This window comes from Callorhinus ursinus, unplaced genomic scaffold, assembly GCF_003265705.2.
Source record: "Callorhinus ursinus isolate GAN/ISIS: 27379988/994484 unplaced genomic scaffold, GSC_fseal_2.0 scaffold49, whole genome shotgun sequence".
NCBI classification, from domain to species: Eukaryota; Metazoa; Chordata; class Mammalia; order Carnivora; family Otariidae; genus Callorhinus; species Callorhinus ursinus.
Window position 1 is genome coordinate 10,393,687 of NW_027397111.1, and position 18,645 is coordinate 10,412,331.

At 42.3% G+C, this 18,645-nt stretch overlaps 1 protein-coding gene across 1 annotated transcript in view; it reads right to left on the bottom strand.

Annotated features, from left to right (window-relative positions):
- The window catches only part of LOC141370886 (dynein heavy chain domain-containing protein 1-like), a 48,129-nt gene that overhangs the window by 11,386 nt on the left and 18,098 nt on the right, over positions 1-18,645 (bottom strand). Inside the window, exons 8-12 of the mRNA XM_073882989.1 lie at positions 12,577-12,831; positions 12,346-12,483; positions 12,161-12,212; positions 6,656-6,921; positions 6,341-6,584 (exon numbers count right to left, since the gene is read on the bottom strand). Coding sequence (XP_073739090.1) covers positions 6,341-6,584; positions 6,656-6,921; positions 12,161-12,212; positions 12,346-12,483; positions 12,577-12,831 — 955 coding nt within the window. The remainder of the gene's footprint in view (positions 1-6,340; positions 6,585-6,655; positions 6,922-12,160; positions 12,213-12,345; positions 12,484-12,576; positions 12,832-18,645) is intronic.

Genomic DNA, 18,645 nt, shown 5'->3' on the forward strand with positions numbered 1-18,645 from the left:
AAGAAGAAGAAGAAGAAGAAGAAGAAGAAGAAGAAGAAGAAGAAGAAGAAGGAAGAAGGAGGAGGAGGAGGAAAAGACAAAGAAAAAAGAAATATGAAATGCAGTATACCACAAAATACAGCATAGAGTGCTTGCTTACTACATGTCATATACAATATCAACTACTTTACCTGTATTAACCCTTTAAATCCTCACAAAAACCCTTTAAAGTAGATAATATTATTGTCCCTGTTTTACAGATAAACAAACTGAGCCTCAGAGGGGTTCAACAACATTATCAATATCACATAATGGCAACAAAAGTCCAGGACCACATGGCTTCACAGGCAAATTCTACCAAACATTTATTTGTTTATTTATTTATTTTTGCAGAGTACAAATGCCTTGTTCTTTTTTAAAAAATTTTATTATGTTATGTTAATCACCATACATTACATCATTAGTTTTTGATGCAGTGTTCCATGATTCATTGTTTGCGTATAACACCCAGTGCTCCATTCAGTACGCGAGCAAGCTGGTGCAGCCACTTTGGAAAACAGTATGGAGGTTCCTCAAAAAGTTGAAAATAGAGCTATCATACGACCCAGCAATTGTACTACTGGGTATTTACCCCAAAGATACAAATGTAGTGATCTGAAGGGGTACGTGCACCCTGATGTTTATAGCAGCAATGTCCACGATAGCCAAACTGTGATGTTTGGCCTGTGAACTTCAGGCCAATATCCCTGATGAACACAGATGCAAAAATTCTCAATAAAATACTAGCAAACCGAAACCAATAATACATTAAAATAATCATTCACCATGATCAAGTGGGATTTATTCCTGGGCTGCAAGATGGTTCAATATTTGCAAATGAATCAATGTGCTACATCACATTAATAAAAGAAAGGATAAGAATCATGATCTTTTCAGTGGATGCAGAAAAAGCACTTGACAAAGTACAACATCCATTCATGGTAAAAACCCTCAACAAAGTAGGTTTAGAGGGAACATACTTCAACATAATAAGGGCCATTTATGAAAAACCCACAACTAATATTATCCTAAATGGGGAAAATACTGAGACCTTTCCACTACAGTCAGGAACAAGACAGGGATGTCCACTCTCACCATTTGTATTCAAGATAGTACTGGAGGGGCACCTGGGTGGCTCAGTCGGTTAAGCATCTGCCTTCGTCTCAGGTCATGATCCCAGCATCCTGGGATTGAGCCCTGCACTGGGCTCTCCACTCAATCGGGAGTCTGCTTCTCTCTCTGTCCTTCCCCCTCCTTGTGCACTCTCCCTCAAATAAATAAAATCTCAAAAAAAAAAAAAAGAGAAAAAGATAGTACTGGAAGTCCTAGCCTCAGTAATTAGACAACAAAAATAAATAAAAGGCATCCAGATCAGCAAGGAAGAAGTAAAACATTCATTATTTGCAGATGACATGATACTATATATAGAAAACCCAAAAGACCACCAAAAAACTGCTAGAACTAATAAACAAATTCAGTAAAGTTGCAGGATACAAAATAAATGTGCAGAAATCTATTGCATTTCTCTACACCAATAATGAAACAGCAGATAGAGAAATTAAGGAATGAATCCCATTTACAACTGCACCAAGAACAAAAAGACACCTAGGAATAGATTTAACCTAAGACGTGAAAGACCTGTACTCTTGAAAACTATAAAACACTGATGAAAGAAATTAAAAAGGACACAAAGAAATGGAAAGACATTCCATGCTCATGGATTGGAAGAACAAATATTGTTAAAATGTCTATACTACCCAAAGCAATCTACACATTTAATGCAATCCCTATGAAAACACCAACAGCATTTTTCACAGAGCTAAAACAAACAATCCTAAAATTTGTATGGGACCACAAAAGGCCCTGAATAGCCAAAGCAATCTTGACAAAGAAACAAAAAGCTGGAGGCATCTCAATTCCAGACTTCAAGTTACACTACAAAGCTGTAGCCATCAAGATAGTATGGCACTGGCACAAAAAAACAGATACACGCTCACAATTACATGGTCAATTAATCTTCAGCAAAGCAGAAAAGAATATCCAATGGGAAAAAGACTGTCTCTTCAACAAGTGGTATTGGGAAAACTGGAAATCTATGTGCAAAAGAATGAAAGTGGACCACTTTTTACACCACACACAAAATAAATTCAAAATGGATTAAAGACCTAAATGTGAGACAGAAAACCATCAAAATCCTAGGTGAGAACCCAGGCAATAACCTCTCTGACATGGGCCAGAGCAACTTCTTACTAGATATGACTCCTGAAGCAAGAAAAACAAAAGCAAAAATGAACTACTGGGACTTCATCAAAATAAAAAACTTCTGCACAGCAAAGGAAAAATCAACAAAACTAAATGGCAACCTATAGAATGGAAGAAAATATTTGCAAGTGGTATATCTGATAAAGGGTTAGTATCCAAAATATATAAAGAACTTATAAAACTCAACACCACTCCAAAAATGAATAATCCAATTAAGAAATGGGCAGCAGGTATAAAGAGACATGTTTCCAAATAAGACATACAGATAGATGGCCAACAGACAGATGAAAAGATGCTCAACATCACTCAGCATCAGGGAAATGCAAATCGAAAGCACAATAAGATATCACCTCACACCTGTCAGAATGACTAAAATTAATACCACAAGAAACAACAAGTCTTTTTTTTTTCTAAATTTCTTTTTTTTAAGATTTTATTTATTTATTTGAGAGAGAGAGAGTGAGAGAGAGAGAAAGATCACGAGCAGGGGGGAGGGGTAGAGGGAGAAGCCGACTCCCCGCTGAACAGGGAGCCGGATACAGAACTCCATCCCAGGACCCTGGGATCATGACCTGAACTGAAGGCAGACGCTTCACCGACTGAGCCACCCAGGTGCCCAAGAAACAACGGTGTTGGCAAGGATGCGGAGAAAGAGGAACCCTCTTACATTGTTGGTGGGAATGCAGACTGGGTACAGCCACTCTGGAGAAAAGCATGGAGAGTCCTCAAAAAGTTAAAAATAGAACTACCTTATGATCTAGCAATTGCACTACCAGGTACCTACCCATAGAATACAAAAATACTAATTCAGAGGGATACATGGACCCAGATGTTTATAGCAGCATTATGTATAATAGCCAAATTACAGAAGCAGCCCAGGTATCCATCGATTAATGAATGGATAAAGAAGATGTGGTATATATACACAATGGAATATTATTCAGCCATAAAAAGAATAAAATCTTGTCATTTGCAACAACATGGAGGGAGCTGGAGAGTATTGGGCTAAGCAAAATAAGTCAGCCTAAGAAAGACAAATACCATATGCTTTCATTCATATTTAGAATTTAAGAAACAAAACAAATGAGCAAAGGGGAAAAAAGAGAGGGGGGTGCAAACCAAAAAACAGACTCTTAGCTGTAGAGAACAATCTGACGGTCACCAGAGGGGAGGGGGGTGGGGGGATGGGTGAAACAGGTGATGGGGACTAAGCGGGGCACTTGCTGTGATGAGCACAGGGTGTTGTACGGAAGTGTTGAGTCACTATATTGTACACTTGAAACTAACATTATGCTGTATGTTAACTGACTGGAATTTAAATAAAACTTAAAAAAAAAATACCACACAGTGGCAGAGCAAAGATTCAAACTCGGGTAGCCTAGCTCCACTCTGTTCTATGTTGTGAGGGGTGAAAATAAACTGACTTATCCTCTATGAGCATCCACAGCTGGAGAGTGAGATCGTGAGTTGCAGGGACAGAGACTTGAAATGCACTGGGTATGACCCTCTGGAGCTTTGAAGGAAGTAACCAATGGCACTCAATACCAAGAACTGAGACTGAGAAGACGGAGAGAGGGGGGACACCTGGAGGGGCACGTGAGGTTGAAGAGAACACCAAGAAGAGAACTTATCCTTTTCAAACGGTCCCTGGGGCCCATCACAGTAGCTGGTCTGGGGCTGCTTTTTAGAGGCACAGTGGCAGGCAGGTGAGGGCAGAGAGGAGCCCAACAGCGACATCGGATGGTCTAAATCAGCGATAGACCGGACATACCGGGGCCGCTGGGGGTTAGAAATTGGAGACGGATGGGAAACAGACTTGAGAGAAATTTAGCAGGCAGAAAATGGGAGGGATTTGGTGACAGGCTGGATGTGGTGGAGTCCGGGAGAGGGAAGAATAAAGGACGGGCGCTAACTCACAAGAGTGACTACGTTATTCACAGTTCAAGGAAGCCCAGTCAGAAGAGGAACAGAGTTGGAGGATAAGCAGACAAAACTAGATCACAAGAAGGATAAGGGTAGACAGAAGGGGATAAGGTTAAGCGAAAAAATTAAGCACCTACTGCATGCCTGTCTCAACGCTAGAAACATTGCAAATAATATCTCATTTACTCTTCCTTGTCAGAACCCTGTGAGTGACTGCATTATTATGTCCATGTCACAAACAAATGAACTGAATGAAGCCCAGGGACCTGAGGTCACACAAACCAGTGAAAAGCAGGCCCAGGATTCTGAACCCCATGTTTTTCTCTCTCCATCTGTTCTTCTTGAAGAGGCCAGTTGATCTTGGACTAAGGACCAAGAATGTAACAAACGAGGAAGAACACAGACTTCCCGAACAACACTGGAGCAAAGCCTGCCCAAAACAGGGTCAGAAACAAAGCAGGCCAGCCACAGGTCCTCCCTGTTCCTGCCATGCCAGCCTGAACCCCCTGTACATTTAGGTGGGGTGGAGGGAGGGAAGAGTGGGGAGTTTTTGGGGCCCAAAAGATGCATAATTAGGCATGCGTTTTCATCTGTTGAAGAGCAAAGACAAAGGGCAAGGCAGGCAAGCATTTTCAGGCAAGCTCTTTCAGGGCCCCGCAAGGCCACCCACCTTCATAAAGAAAGCAAGCCTGCAGGCCATGGGTCTGACAGTATCTACTCTTTGCAGGAAGCAGACACTATTGGTTATTGGGAGCTAGGTGAGAAAACAGAACCACCTCCTGTTCCCCAGAAGAACAAATCAATGGCTTCCCAGTCTATCCCACTGTGAGCCTTTCTAAGATCAGCTTCGAGGCAGAGACACTTTAGCTAGTAAACAACAGCATGAGACATCCTTCCTGTTGGAAGGGAGGGAAAAAACAGGAACAAAATGAAGCCTTAAAGAGGCTTTCTCAGAGACCCAGGGAGACCCAACAGCTGGGCCTTGGCCTAGTAGGGGGACAAGAGGGAAACCATGACAAGAAGGAAACTCAGATGGGTTGAAGAGGACACAGATGACACAGTGGGCTTGAGCTCCGCTTTCCATGTGGAACTTTGGGAAGATACCACTGCAGAGTACCCATGTGCTAACATGAGATAGTCATGTCAGGGTAGAAAGCACAGTGTGATGCCTTGTGGCAAAAAGGGGGCCAAATACATTGCTCCCAAGTCCCCCACAAGTCCCAGATGGCAGGGGATACAGAAGACAATGGAAAGTTAATAACCAGTGGGCCTGGATGGGTTCCTATGCAGGGGGGTGAGGGACCCTGAAGCAGAAGCTCTGGGGCTAGCCAGCCTAAGACGAAGACTAGATGAAGTGTTCACCAAAATCCCAAGGACCAGAAGCAGCAATGTTAGAAGGAGGGCGGAGACCAGGCAGGGTTGTATTACACTTGGTGAGGGCAGACAGAAGCCAGCAAAGAAGAGCACACAGCCCAGCAGCCCTCTCCAATGCCAGATGCCACCATGCGGGGGGAAGAAGAGCAGAGGGCACTGGAGAATAAAAACAACCCAGAACTGTAGAATGAATTTTGAATTGATCATATACCCAAAATAGCCTGAATTAGACCCTAAGTGCTGCTTTTAATGAAAAGTGCTTTCACTTTCAGTTGGAATACATTCTCTCAGCATCTGCAGAAGTTATGACTACAGAGTAAGACCGTAACAGTTAAAGAGAATAACTTTTTATACATGCAAATTATACTGTCAATTTTGATTCCACTGCATGTGGGGAGGGGCACTCTTGATTCCCGAGAATATCTGCAAAGAAACTGAGCTCACGAGCCTAAGGAGTAGGTTAAGATTTTTCTCAGTCACATTTGGTTTAAACTACTTCCAGGTCAGAAAAACAGAAAGTGTCAGGTGACAGAAACATGACTCCTGAAGAGTATGGGGAGTGAGCAGAGCCAAAACAGATAGACAGGCTATCCTCTGTAATGGTCACACCTTTAATTGCAAAGGGAAGGGCCCGGGATCTGGGCCTTTGGGAGGCTCTACAGGTCCAATGAGGGGCCTTCACCAAAAGTCCTTGGAGGACATTCCAGGCCGGAGGAGGGCCAAGGAAGGCGGAAGGAAAGGAAAGAGGATCAGCAGCACTCACCCATCTCTGACCGTATGTGATGGCAGCTCAGCAGCATCAATCTGCCTTTTGTGACCAACTTGTCAGGTATATTGGAGACACGGGCCTGCCAAATGTTCAGGCAGCTCACCAGCATCACGTAGTTCTTCATAGGACAACCTCTCATGGACTCCAGCTTCTGAGGCCCCCAGGCTTGCAGGAACTGATGAATGCCTGTCATCCAGTGATGTTCCCTGCAGAATTCCTTCACCTCCCACAGCATGCCCTAGGCACAGACAAGGTGCTTATGATGGGAATTTGTGGGCATCACCCCCCTCCTTAAACCTCTTTTCTCACCTCCAGCAAGGCCTGTTGCATAGTCAGTGCCTGCTGGATCCGAGGATTGTTGTCCAGATCCTCTTGCAGCTGCTTATAATTGGGGGGCAAGTACTGGCCCCGCAGCCGGTACCCACAGACCTCTAGGGCTTCAGTAATCGTGTGAGATTTCCAGGGCCACACCAACCCTATATTCGGGCCACAGAAGATGTGCACAGCATCGCTGGGCTGGCCGTGGAGCTTGGGCATCACGAATTCTGTGTTCGAATCTTCCTCTTCATCTTCTTCTAGTGGGGCACATGCCATAATTGTCCATTGAGTACCCTGCAGGGCCCCCACACAACCTCTCTCTCTCCCTGGGTGTATACATTACACACACACACACACACATACACACTCCTTGCTCCTGAGTGAGTTTACACATACATCTATATCACAAACACAGACCCACTGAGGGAATTTATTATTTAGGGTTCAGGTTTGGAAAACAGAATTTATTTAATATAAGCAGTAAGGGAATTATTATAGAATATTAAATGGTTTGCAAATAGTTGGAAGAACTGAAAAACAAACACTCTAGGCTGAGCATCTATGGCTCAGTGCTGCCTGGCAAATTGGGATGTCACTGCCACACCACCAGCCGCAGAAGCACACTACCTCTGTTATGATCGCCTCCAGCAGAATGGAAGGCATAGGCGCTGCCTCTCTCCCATTCTTACCTCAGTTCTGTCTGAACTGAAGTCCCATGCACATCTAAATCACATACAACACCTCACTGCAAGGAGATCTGGGAAATGTAGTTCGTAGAACACCAGCCTCTGTAGAACAGAGGAGGAGGCAGCAAAGCTGTTGAACATGGTTGTCCTTAGTATCTGTCTTAAGGAATATCCTTGGGCCTGGCTTCCCCTTTAACTCCTTAGAAACTGGTTAATTGACAATTTCAGTATTTGTGTTAAAACTTTGTGCAAAAAGGGGGAAAAAGCATCGAAATGTTCAGAAATTAGATGCACAGTACTCTCTCTCTCTCTCAAATAAATAAATCTATAAAAAACAAAAGCAAAAACTACATTTTGAAAGAGCATACCTGAGGATACTGCCTCAGAATGTTCAATAACAAGACATATTCTACTAAAATTACTGAATTTCAAGAAAAAAAAATGTCTCAGGTAGCCAGGAAAAAAGGGAAATAAATTTTTGCTCCCACAAACCCTTCCTAAGGAATCTAAATAGAGAATGAGCTTCATACAACTACTGAGAGACCGATCAACATAAAGACTGCTGGTTAGCTTAAATATATTGTTACTTGTAGAACTAAAATTAAATAAGGTTTTATTAAATATAAATTATTAGGAGGGAAGTAATATAGCATGAAATGATGCTGTAGAGAATGCTGGTAAATCTCTTGCTTGCCAGGTTTTGAGAATGAAAGAATGGAACCTTGGAAGGCATACTGGCTGACTACCCAAGAGCTACTCCCTTCTCCCTTCTTCTGTGGTGGAAGAGCCCATCTTCTGTGAGAAACTAGAAATGTCAGCCATTTGATTTCCCAGCCCTTCTTGCTGCTGGAGGTAGCCACATGACCTTGACCTAGATTTTTACCATGAGATATAAAAGTGAGTCTGCTGGGGAGTTTCTGGAAGATTTCCTTTCCTGATAAAATGTGAGGGTCAGGCAAAGAGAGATCTCCCTCCAATGTCCCTCTCTTTTCCCCCTGATCTTGCATAAGAATGGGATGCTTGGAGCTGGAGTTTGTCTTGCAACTATGATGAAAACGTTTCTAATTCAGCCTCCCCTGCCACACACACCCCTCTAAGAGAATTTGCCCTTACCTATAGCTGAACTCAGAAAGGAGTAGGGGAAGGATATAAGGAGCCTGAGTCTTGATGACATCTTTGAGCCACTGAACCAACCCTGGGAGCATCTACCTGGAGACTTCTTGCTATGTGAGATAATTGTTGTTATTGTTAGGCTACTCTTAGGTCTTCTGTTACTTCCACTGAAAGCATTCTCAGTGACTCAGAATTCAAACACACAAGCAAAGTCAAAAGACAAAGAAAGAGAAATAAAGCCTTGATGACATTGCCTGGGCCTTGAATCCAGCTGAGCCTGAATTTAGCTGCATCCGGGTATTTCTTAGTTATGGGAGTCAATAAATTCCCCTTTTTGCTTACCGAGTTCTAAGTTAGAAGTACGTTATTCAAAACCAACATGCACATTTAGGCCTACATAATGAATGTTTATAGCCAATTTACAAGCATAGCTGAAGATTGGAGCCTCCACCAAACACACCCTTCTTAGCGGATCTGCTTTTCCCTACAGCTAAAACCAATTAATTTGTACCATAACCCAATTCCCCTTTGCCAGAGCTTATGGATATGTGGTTCTCTCTAGAGGATAGGGTGAATCAATCATATTCCTGGTCTTGAAAATTTGAAATACGTCAGTCACACATACAGGAAAACTGAAAGACCATTATCGAGTCAAGGATGGGGTTAGTTCCAATAGGAAAGCCCAAGTCATCTGGAAGCAAGTTATAAGGGAGCAGAAAGTTCAAAGGAGGCAGAGACAGCTAGTTTTAGGGGAGAGTCAGGGGAACTGGGAAGAAGCAGAGAGAGAAGTAGAGATGAAAGTATAAGCAGCAACTTGAGAGACAGGGCTCTCTTCCTGACAACCTAGTTTTTCCATTTCTGTGAAGCGTGGGGCTGCTACAGCTTTTCTGTCTTTGAATTTGGTCACTTTCTGTTTTGTGAGCTCCAAAACACAAGATGAGGTTGAAGAACTGTGATTCAAGGTGCTAAGACCCACGAGAGTGCTCAAGCAATATGGTGCGATAGAGTCGATCCATGTGTGATTATGAGCAATGGAAAGAAAAGCTACTGTATTTTTAACACAATTTGGTGACTGCAATATCCCAACAAAACAAAACGGAAATCACTAATAACTTACTTCATAGCCAACATAAGAGTAAAATAAAGCTTGCTTATGATAAGAAGTCTGGTATCAACTAAATCAAAGAAACATAAAAGTCAACATGGAGCTGCATTTTAAAATATCAATCCAATTGTGAAAAACCAAATAATATAGACGTTCACTGTAGGTTTCTTTGAATGAGTCACTGAGACATTTTACACACAGCAGCAAAGCAGCTTGTCAAGCATATTTTATACAATTCTTCATCTCTTCAGAATTTCTTAGTCACAGAGTGGCAAGAAAAAAGTCTCTCTTCTCTTTCTACGATCAATCCACTCACTGCTCCACTGCTTACCTCTATTCTTTCTCTTGCTGGTCATACTGTTCATACCTCACACTCCCAAGACACGCGCCCCGCCCCACCCGCCACATGCAGCCCCCTGGCAAAAAAATACATAATGACCGGTTCATTCTTTGCATTATATCTCTCAGCTAACTTCAAAGCCATCCCAACCAAAACATATATAAAAGAGTTTATCATAAAATATCAAAAAGATACACTGATCTTGGTAAAGTTAATGTAAAAACTTTAAGTTCCTGAACGTGACACCTGCCAGATGAGAAAAATCATTATCCAACTGAAATTTCCCAGTTTTAAACTGCAGAAAATTCCTGATAAGATTGTATGGACATCAGATAACAATATTGATCATCTCTTTGTGGTTGCAAAATGTTCCAGTACTAAGACTGTTCTCTGGAAAATGTTGGAGAATGCAGCCTAAGACTGCAGGATATGCTGCACCTGTTTTATTAGTAATAGGCTGGGTCTTCTTCTAGGGACCAGAATCTAGTCAGTGTGTAAGTTCCTATTGTAAGGGGCTGATTTTTCATATTTTTGAAAATATACGCAGAGGCACCAAAATCATTTTGTAATTTGGTTAAAATGCTGTGCAAATTTTGCCTCATTTAAGTAAAAGATTTCTCAGATAGATGTACATTTCTTAAAGATTACTAGTTGTGTTTTAACTGCTCAGTATTTACTTTTATTAAGTGCTACTCCAATTTTCATAAAGAACTTAATAAGATCCCTAAATCAGAACTTTGGTTCTGGTTCCTCCATGATATTACTTTGATTTTCCATGCTTATGTTTTTTTTCCTTCAAATTTTGATTCTGAAAAATCTCAAATATGTAGAGAAGTTTAAAGGTACTACAAATCCCTTTATCCATCCACTTTGATTCAACAGTTATTAACATTTTGCCACATTGCTTTGTTTGTTTTTCCTCCTCTCTTTCCCCTAAAACATGTGAACATAAGATAACAAGCATCAGGACATTTCACCCCTAAATACATCAGTCTATGGTGTTCTTTTAAAAGTAGGAGGGGTGGGCAACCCTCTCGGGTCCCCTCCCTCTTTGGGAGCTTTGGACTACTGCCCAATAAACTTTGCTTTGCTACCCATCAAGAAAAAAAAGTAGAAGGGGTAACCCAAGACACTGCAAGTAAACATTTTCACTTTCCTTAGAACTTAGAATAAAAGTTTTAAGGTTTTTATCTGTTTTGCCATTCAAAGAAAATTACTACAGTACGCCAAAATATGAATTAGTATTAAATGGGAGAATAATGTGAAATATCTGGTTTATTTCTATCTTTAATACTAGTAACAGTAAGAAATTACTATCTGTAGCATGTATCACTACGTGCTGAGCACTACACTAGACATATTACCTCTTTTAATCCTGCAAGTTAGGTATTCTTGTTATTCCCATGTTACAGGTTAGTAAACTAACATGTTTGGTCCCACTGTACCATGTAAACAAACATCAGTTGTCTCTACCCATTAACCTAGATTCACTTGAGAAAATAATGTGCCCCAATTGGTGTCATCTGTAAAAGACATGGGCTCCTTTCAATGAACCTTTTCCTCCCTTGTCACCTATTTCCTAAAATTAACCTTATGTCTTTAAGTCATCTTCATGAAAACATACTAGTTGAATTAAGGGGAGGGGAGCGCCTACATGTCAGATGTGACTGAATGCCTGTAATGATTTTATTTGTAACTGGGTTAGTATTCCAAATAAAGGAAGTGTGAAGATGTATTTCCTCCCTGGTGGTTCACAAGTTTGAGGACCGATAACCAGTAATAACTGGTAACCATAGTGGCTCAGTAATATTAATGGATTATCCTATATGAAATGAAAAAGAGCTGTATGAAATAAAGCAAATATTGAACAAGAAGAGTTCTTCAAGTAAGTACAAATTAACTTAGCAATCAAATTTAACAGGAAACAAAATGCCATTACAACATCAGAGAAAAGCCTCACAGACTTTGGATGAACCAGAGGAAGGACAATGTACTCACTCACATTCTTTCATACACCTCTCATTCCACTCGACTGCATGCACACAAATACACACAAGCACACGCCTGAGTGAGCAAAGACACACCGCACCCTCTAACCCCCCGCCCCCAACACCTGTGTGCACTACCCAGATACAGCTGCTCCATCCACACCCCAGGCCTGATTCTATGGCCATGCCCTTGATACTGTGCATGTGCCCGTCCCCCTCCTTCCACCCTCCCTACCCCCTGCCTAAGTCTCCTTACTTAAATACCTTCAGAATACAAGGAGTCGCAGGGGGTCTTCAGGTCTGGAGATTGCATTACCTTCATGCCAAGGTACGTAGAGGGGGCAGAAATGGAAACCAGTGAGGGTTCAGACCAGGCTGAGAGCTTCTAATTACACAGAGGATAGGAATTGGGAATTCCCACAGCCAGCCCCCTGCCCAATCCAGAATACCTTCAGGACAGAGGCCTTGACAGACTGCAGGCCCACATTTAGAATCTGGACCATATTTTCAATACACGGCTCATGAGACAGCTGGCCACGATTGTCAAAGACCAGCTGGGCTGAGAGAAAAGGTTTCTTCCTTGGGGCCTGTAAGGAAGGGCCAGGAGAGGTCAGGGGGCTACATGTCAGTGTCTGCTGCCTGCCTCTGCCCACCTCCCCACATGCCACCCACCACCTCACTTGCAGCATGTTGGACACAAAGGAGGTTATCTCCTCCTCTACGACAGACACGAGGCTCTGGCAAATCATGTAGGCTACTAGGCGAGCCAGCTGTCCCAGCTGCAGCAGCCAGGCCTCTGCCTGCTTCAGCTTCTGCTCCAGCTGCTGGCACTCTCCCCTCTGAAGGTATACGGAGCCTTGGTCCGTCCTGATCCTCTTGCAGTTTTTCACTCGCTCCTGCAGGCCCTGTTGCATGTGATATGTATCCTCGTGAACCTGTCAGCGTAGAGAGTGGGCAACTAACTGGAGGACAAACGACACACTGGCCTCTGCAAAACTCTCAGGTCTCAGAGCCTGAAACCTAGCACCTACACAGTCACAGGGAGGGCTGCTTTTTAGTAGAGATTAGCCCCCAAAATCTTTCAGTGACCAGAAAAGATGCAAAATGAAGAACATACATTAAGAGGTCACACTGCTAATTTGATAGGCCAGGGCTGTCTACTAAAAGCCCCCGGGGTAGACCTCAAATAGAAAATTTGTGCATGTGTAAACAGAGAGGTTCACAAAGCACAGATTACACAGAGAGGGAGAAAGACTGGATAAATAAGGCTCAGCAGTAATTCCAGGACATGGATTCCAATCACATGGCCTGGGAGATGTGGCCTGCTGACTAGCATAACGCTCCTTTATGTGACAGTGGAAGGGGTCTCTGGCTCCTGAGACTTTCCACCGGGGGTGGGGAATGTGGGGTAAAAGTCTAAGAGCCTCTTTGTGGGTGTTTCTCACATCTGGGAGGTTTCTTGGCCTACACAGGCGCTGACAGTTGTCACCTCTCTGGACAGAGGGGAGACACCAGCAAGATATGCTTGGCCAGGTGGACCTACTGTCCCTGACACTCTCCTGTCCTTTTTGATGTCTGGTAGAGCCTGTGATTAGAACTAACTGGTGTGTGTGGATTGTATTCTACACTCACCCTGAGTTCAAATCCCAGTCTTCGGAGACCCAGACATAAGGCACTCGAGGCCTAAGCTACACATCATGCACAAACGTGCCCTCTGAGCTGGCAAGATGTTCTCTTCCGTGCTCTAGAAATACCTTCTGTACTAAGTGCTTCCCACTTCGTAGCCCTTAGTCCAGTGCATCACCACTATCTAGTTACTCATGTGATTTGTCCACTACACTGCAAATTCTTCGAGGAAGAGGCCTTCATCACATCTTATTTCATTTCTCTTTGCTTAACCCAGTGCCTGGCACAGCTACTTCCAAAGTAACTATAAAAAGAATGTAGCACTCACACTGAAAGGGCTTATTGAGCGCCAATTAGGATAAAACCACACAAACAACAACAATAATTACTACACCAGATCATAATTAGTATACATTTTTAAAACCTCACCACTGAGGGGTAACATCTTCAATACCTTCAAAGTTCTGCGGATATTTTTTTAAACCTGGAATTCTGTATGTAGCCACAGTATCACTGAAGTTTGGAGATGAATAAAGACATTTCTAGATATACAAAGACCCCCAAAATTTACCATCCACAGATTCTCTCTGAAAAAAATAAAGAAGAGTATATTTCTGAGAGAGGAAAATGAATACAAGAGCTACAAGAAGCTTTGATGAGCAAAGACATTTGTAAAACATATTGTCAAGTCTAAATGAGTAGGCTGCAAAACAAGAATCCTCACAACAATCCGGAATTAAATTCCAGGGAATCTTAACATAAACATACTAGGAAGCGTGGGGGGTGAGGAGAGGATGAGAGGTGAGAAAGGAAACCAGAAGAGCACTAAGGTTCTTATTGTGCTTGGGAGAAAGACGTGGATACAAAGCCACACTTGACATTCATTCAGTCAAAACACTCACTGAGCACCTACTACTCTATGGCATAACCTATGAGGAGCACCAGAGGTATAGGAGTGAATGAAACAAATAAAAATCCCCACCCTTTTGGAGGCAGGGGGAAAGATACAATAAACATAATGAATAAGTAATTTATATTACATGTAAAAAGGTGATAAGGGCTATGAAAAGAAAACAGAGTAGGGAAAGAGAGATCAGGGATGCTGGTGATAGTGTGGGTTTGCAATTAAGGGCTTTTAGAAAAAGATATGAAAGAGACATTGTTATAAAAATGTAAGTGGAACGGGGAGGGGGGAAGAGCAAGGTGGCAGAGGAGTAGGAGACCTGGATTTCGTCTGGTCCCAGGAATTCAGCTGGATAGGGATCAAACCATTCTGAACACCTACGAACTCAACAGGAGATCGAAGAAAAGAATAGCAGCAACTCTCTGAACAGAAAAGCAACCACTTTCTGGAAGGTAGGACGTGCGGAGAAGTGAATCCGAAGTGATATTCGGGAGGATAGACAGCGGGGGAGGGGGCGTCCGGCGGCCGCTTCTGGCAAATGATAGAGCCGCGGAGCACAAAATCGGAACTTTTAGAAGTCGGCTCCGCTGAAGGAAGTCACTCCAGTGGCTAAGTGGGGGGTGGAACCCTCGCAGGACAGTGTGGTCTCAGGACCCTCGGGGTCACAGAAAGACCGGGGGTGCCTGAGTGCGCCAGAGCTCCCAGGTATCGGAGCGGGGAAGCCGGCTGCAGAGATGGAGCGGAGGCGCAGGCTCTCAGCTCGGGGTTGCCATAAACTGTGATCGGTGACACAGTCAGGCCACTGCTCCTCTAGCAGGGACCCAACAAGCGGCAGATCCAGGGAGACTCCCCTTCCTCCCCTGAGAGGAGGGGTGCGGGAGGACACCTCAGGGATCTGCTGGGTTTGGAGACTCCACACAGGGTCGGGTGCCAGAGATAGAAACACTCAGTCACGGGTCGGGTGAGCATGGAATGTGGCTGGAGACCGGGGACACGGGAGTGACTGACTGCTTTTCTCTGGGGGCACACTGAGGAGCGGGGCCCCGAGTTCTCAGCTCCTCCGAGATGGAGATTGGGAGGCCGCCATTTTCACTCTCATCCTCCAAAGCTGTACCGAAACCTTGCAGGGAACAAAAGCTCCCGAGAGCAAACCCAAGCAGATTACTTAGCCCTGACCAACAGGGCAGGGCAATTCCGCCTCCGGCAAAGACTTTTGGGAACCACGGCAACAGGCCCCTCCCCCAGAAGATCAGCGAGAACCGCCAGCCAAGACCAAGTTTACCGATCAATGAGAATGGCAGAACGCCAGCACTAGGGGACTACTGCACATAGAATTCATCGCTTTTTTCCCCCGATTCCTTAGTCTTTCAAAGTTAATTTTTTTAATTTTCTTTTCTTTCTTTTTCTTTGTTTTATTTTGAACTTTTCTTATTTCCTTTTTCAAACATCTTATCAATCCTTTTTTTTAAATTTTTTCTATTTTTCATTTTTAGAGTCACATTCTATCCCTTCATAGTAGTTAACCTTATATATATATATATAAGTTGTTCTCTCTTTAAAATTTTGGGATACAGTTTCTTCTAAAGGTCAAAATATACCTTAAATCTCTAGTGTATGGCTTTGTTCTAGTCTCCTGCCTGATCACATTCTCTCCCTTTTTTTTTAAATCCTCTTCTTTCTTTTTTCAACCAACTTCTTATCAATTCCTTTTATAAAATCTTTTATGATTTTCATCTTTACAGTCATATTCCATCCCTTCATCATATTAACCCTTATTTTTGTACATATATGTTTTTCTTTCTTTAAAATTTTGGAAGGCACTTTCTTCTAACAGACCAAAATACACCCCAAATCTAGTGTGTGGCACTGATCTATGCACCAGCCTGATCATATTTGATCATATTCTATTTTTGTTTTGTTTTGTTTTTATCTTTTTCTTTTTTCTTTCTTTCCCTTTCTTTTCCCCCGGTTTCAGGTCTTTTCTGATTTGTTCAGTGTATATTTCCTGGGGTCGTTGTTATCCTGTTAGCATTTTGTTCTCTCATTCATCTATTCTCCTCTGGACAAAATGACAAGTTGGAAAAGATCACCTCAACAAAAAGAACAAGAGGCAGTACCGACTGCCAGGGACCTAATCAATATGGACATTAGTAAGATGTCAGAACTAGAGTTCAGAATGATGATTTTAAAGATACTAGCTGGGCTTGAAAAAAGCATGGAAGTTATTAGAGAAAACTTTTCTGGAGAAACTAAATTTAACTAAGTCAAAATCTAACCAAGTCAAAATCAAAAAGGCTATTAATGAGGTGCAATAAAAAAATGGAGGCCCTAACTGCTAGGATAAATGAGGCAGAAGAGAGAAATAGTGATATAGAAGATGAAATGATGGAAAATAAAGAAGCTGAGAAAAAGAGAGATAAACAACTACTGGATCATGAGGGCAGAATTCAAGAGATAAGTCATACCATAAGATAAACCATTAGAATAATTGGGATCCCATAAGAAGAAGAAAGAGAGAGAGGGACAGAAGGCATATTGGAGCAAATTATAGCAGATAACTTCCCTAATTTGTGGAAGGAAACAGGCATCAAAATCCAGGAGGCACAGAGAACCCCTCCCAGAATCAATAAAAATAGGTCAACACCCTGACATCTAATAGTAAAACTTACGAGTCTCAGAGACAAAGAGAAGATCCTGAAAGCAGCTCAGGAGAAGAGATATTTAACCTACGATGGTAGAAACATTAGATTGGCAACAGATCTATCCACAGAGACCTGGCAGGCCAGAAAGGACTGGCATGATATCTTCAGAGCATTAAGTGAGAAAAATATGCTGCCAAGAATACTATATCCAGTTAGGCTGTTATTGAAAATAGAAGGAGAGATAAAAAGCTTCCAGGACAAACAAAAACTAAAGGAATTTGCAAACATGAAACCAGCCCCAGAAGAAACATTGAAAGGGGTCCTCTAAGCAAAGAGAGAGCCTAAAAGCAACATAGACCAGAAAGGAACACCAGTCACCTTACAGGCAATACAATGGCACTAAATTCATATCTTTCAATAGTTACCCTGAATGTAAATGGGTTAAATGCCCCAATCAAAAGACACAGGCTATCAGATTGGATTAAAAAACAAGACCCATCGATATGCTGTCTGCAAGAGACTCATTTTAGACCCAAAGACACCCCCACATTGAAAGTGAGGGGGTGAAAAGCCATTTACCATGCTAATGGACACCAAAAGAAAGGTGGGGTGGCAATCCTTATATCAGACAAACTAGATTGTAAACTAAAGACTGTAATAAGAGATGAGAAAGGACACTATAACCTACTTAAAGAGTCTATCCAACAAGAAGATCTAACAATTGTAAATATCTATGCCCCTAACATGGGAGCAGCCAATTATATAAGGCAATTAATAACAAAAGCAAAGAAACACATTGACAACAATACAATAATAGTGGGGGACTTTAACAGCCCCCTCACTAAAATGGACAGATCACCTAAGCAAAAGATCAACAAGGAAATAAAGACTTTAAATGACACACTGGACCAAATGGACTTCACAGATATATTCAGAACATTCCATCCCAAAGCAACAGAATGCACATTCTTCTTTAGTGCCTATGGAACATTCTCCAGAATAGATCACATACTAGGTCACAAATCAGGTCTCAACCAGTACCAAAAGAATGGGATCATTCCCTGAATATTTTCAGACCACAATGCTTTGAAACTAGAACTCAGTCACAAGAGGAAAGTCGGAAAGAACTCAAATACATGGAGGCTAAAGAGCATCCTACTAAAGAATGAATGGGTCAACCAGGAAATTAAAGAAGAATTTAAAAAAATTCATGGAAACCAATGAAAAAAACACACTGTTCAAAATCTTTGGGATGCAGCAAGGGCAGTCCTAAGAGGAAAGTATATAGCAATACAAGCCTTTCTCAAGAAACAAGAAAGGTCTCAAATACACAACCTAACCCTACACCTAAAGGAGCTGGAGAAAGAAGAGCAAATAAAGCCTAAACCCAGTGGGAGAAGAGAAATAATAAAGATCAGAGCAGAAACCAATGAAAGAGAAACCAGAAGAACAGTAGAACAGATCAACGAAACTAGGAGCTGGTTCTTTGAAAGAATTAACAAGATTGATAAACCCCTGGCCAGACTTAAAAAGAAAAGAGAAGTGACCCAAATCAACAAAATCATGCGTGAAAGAGG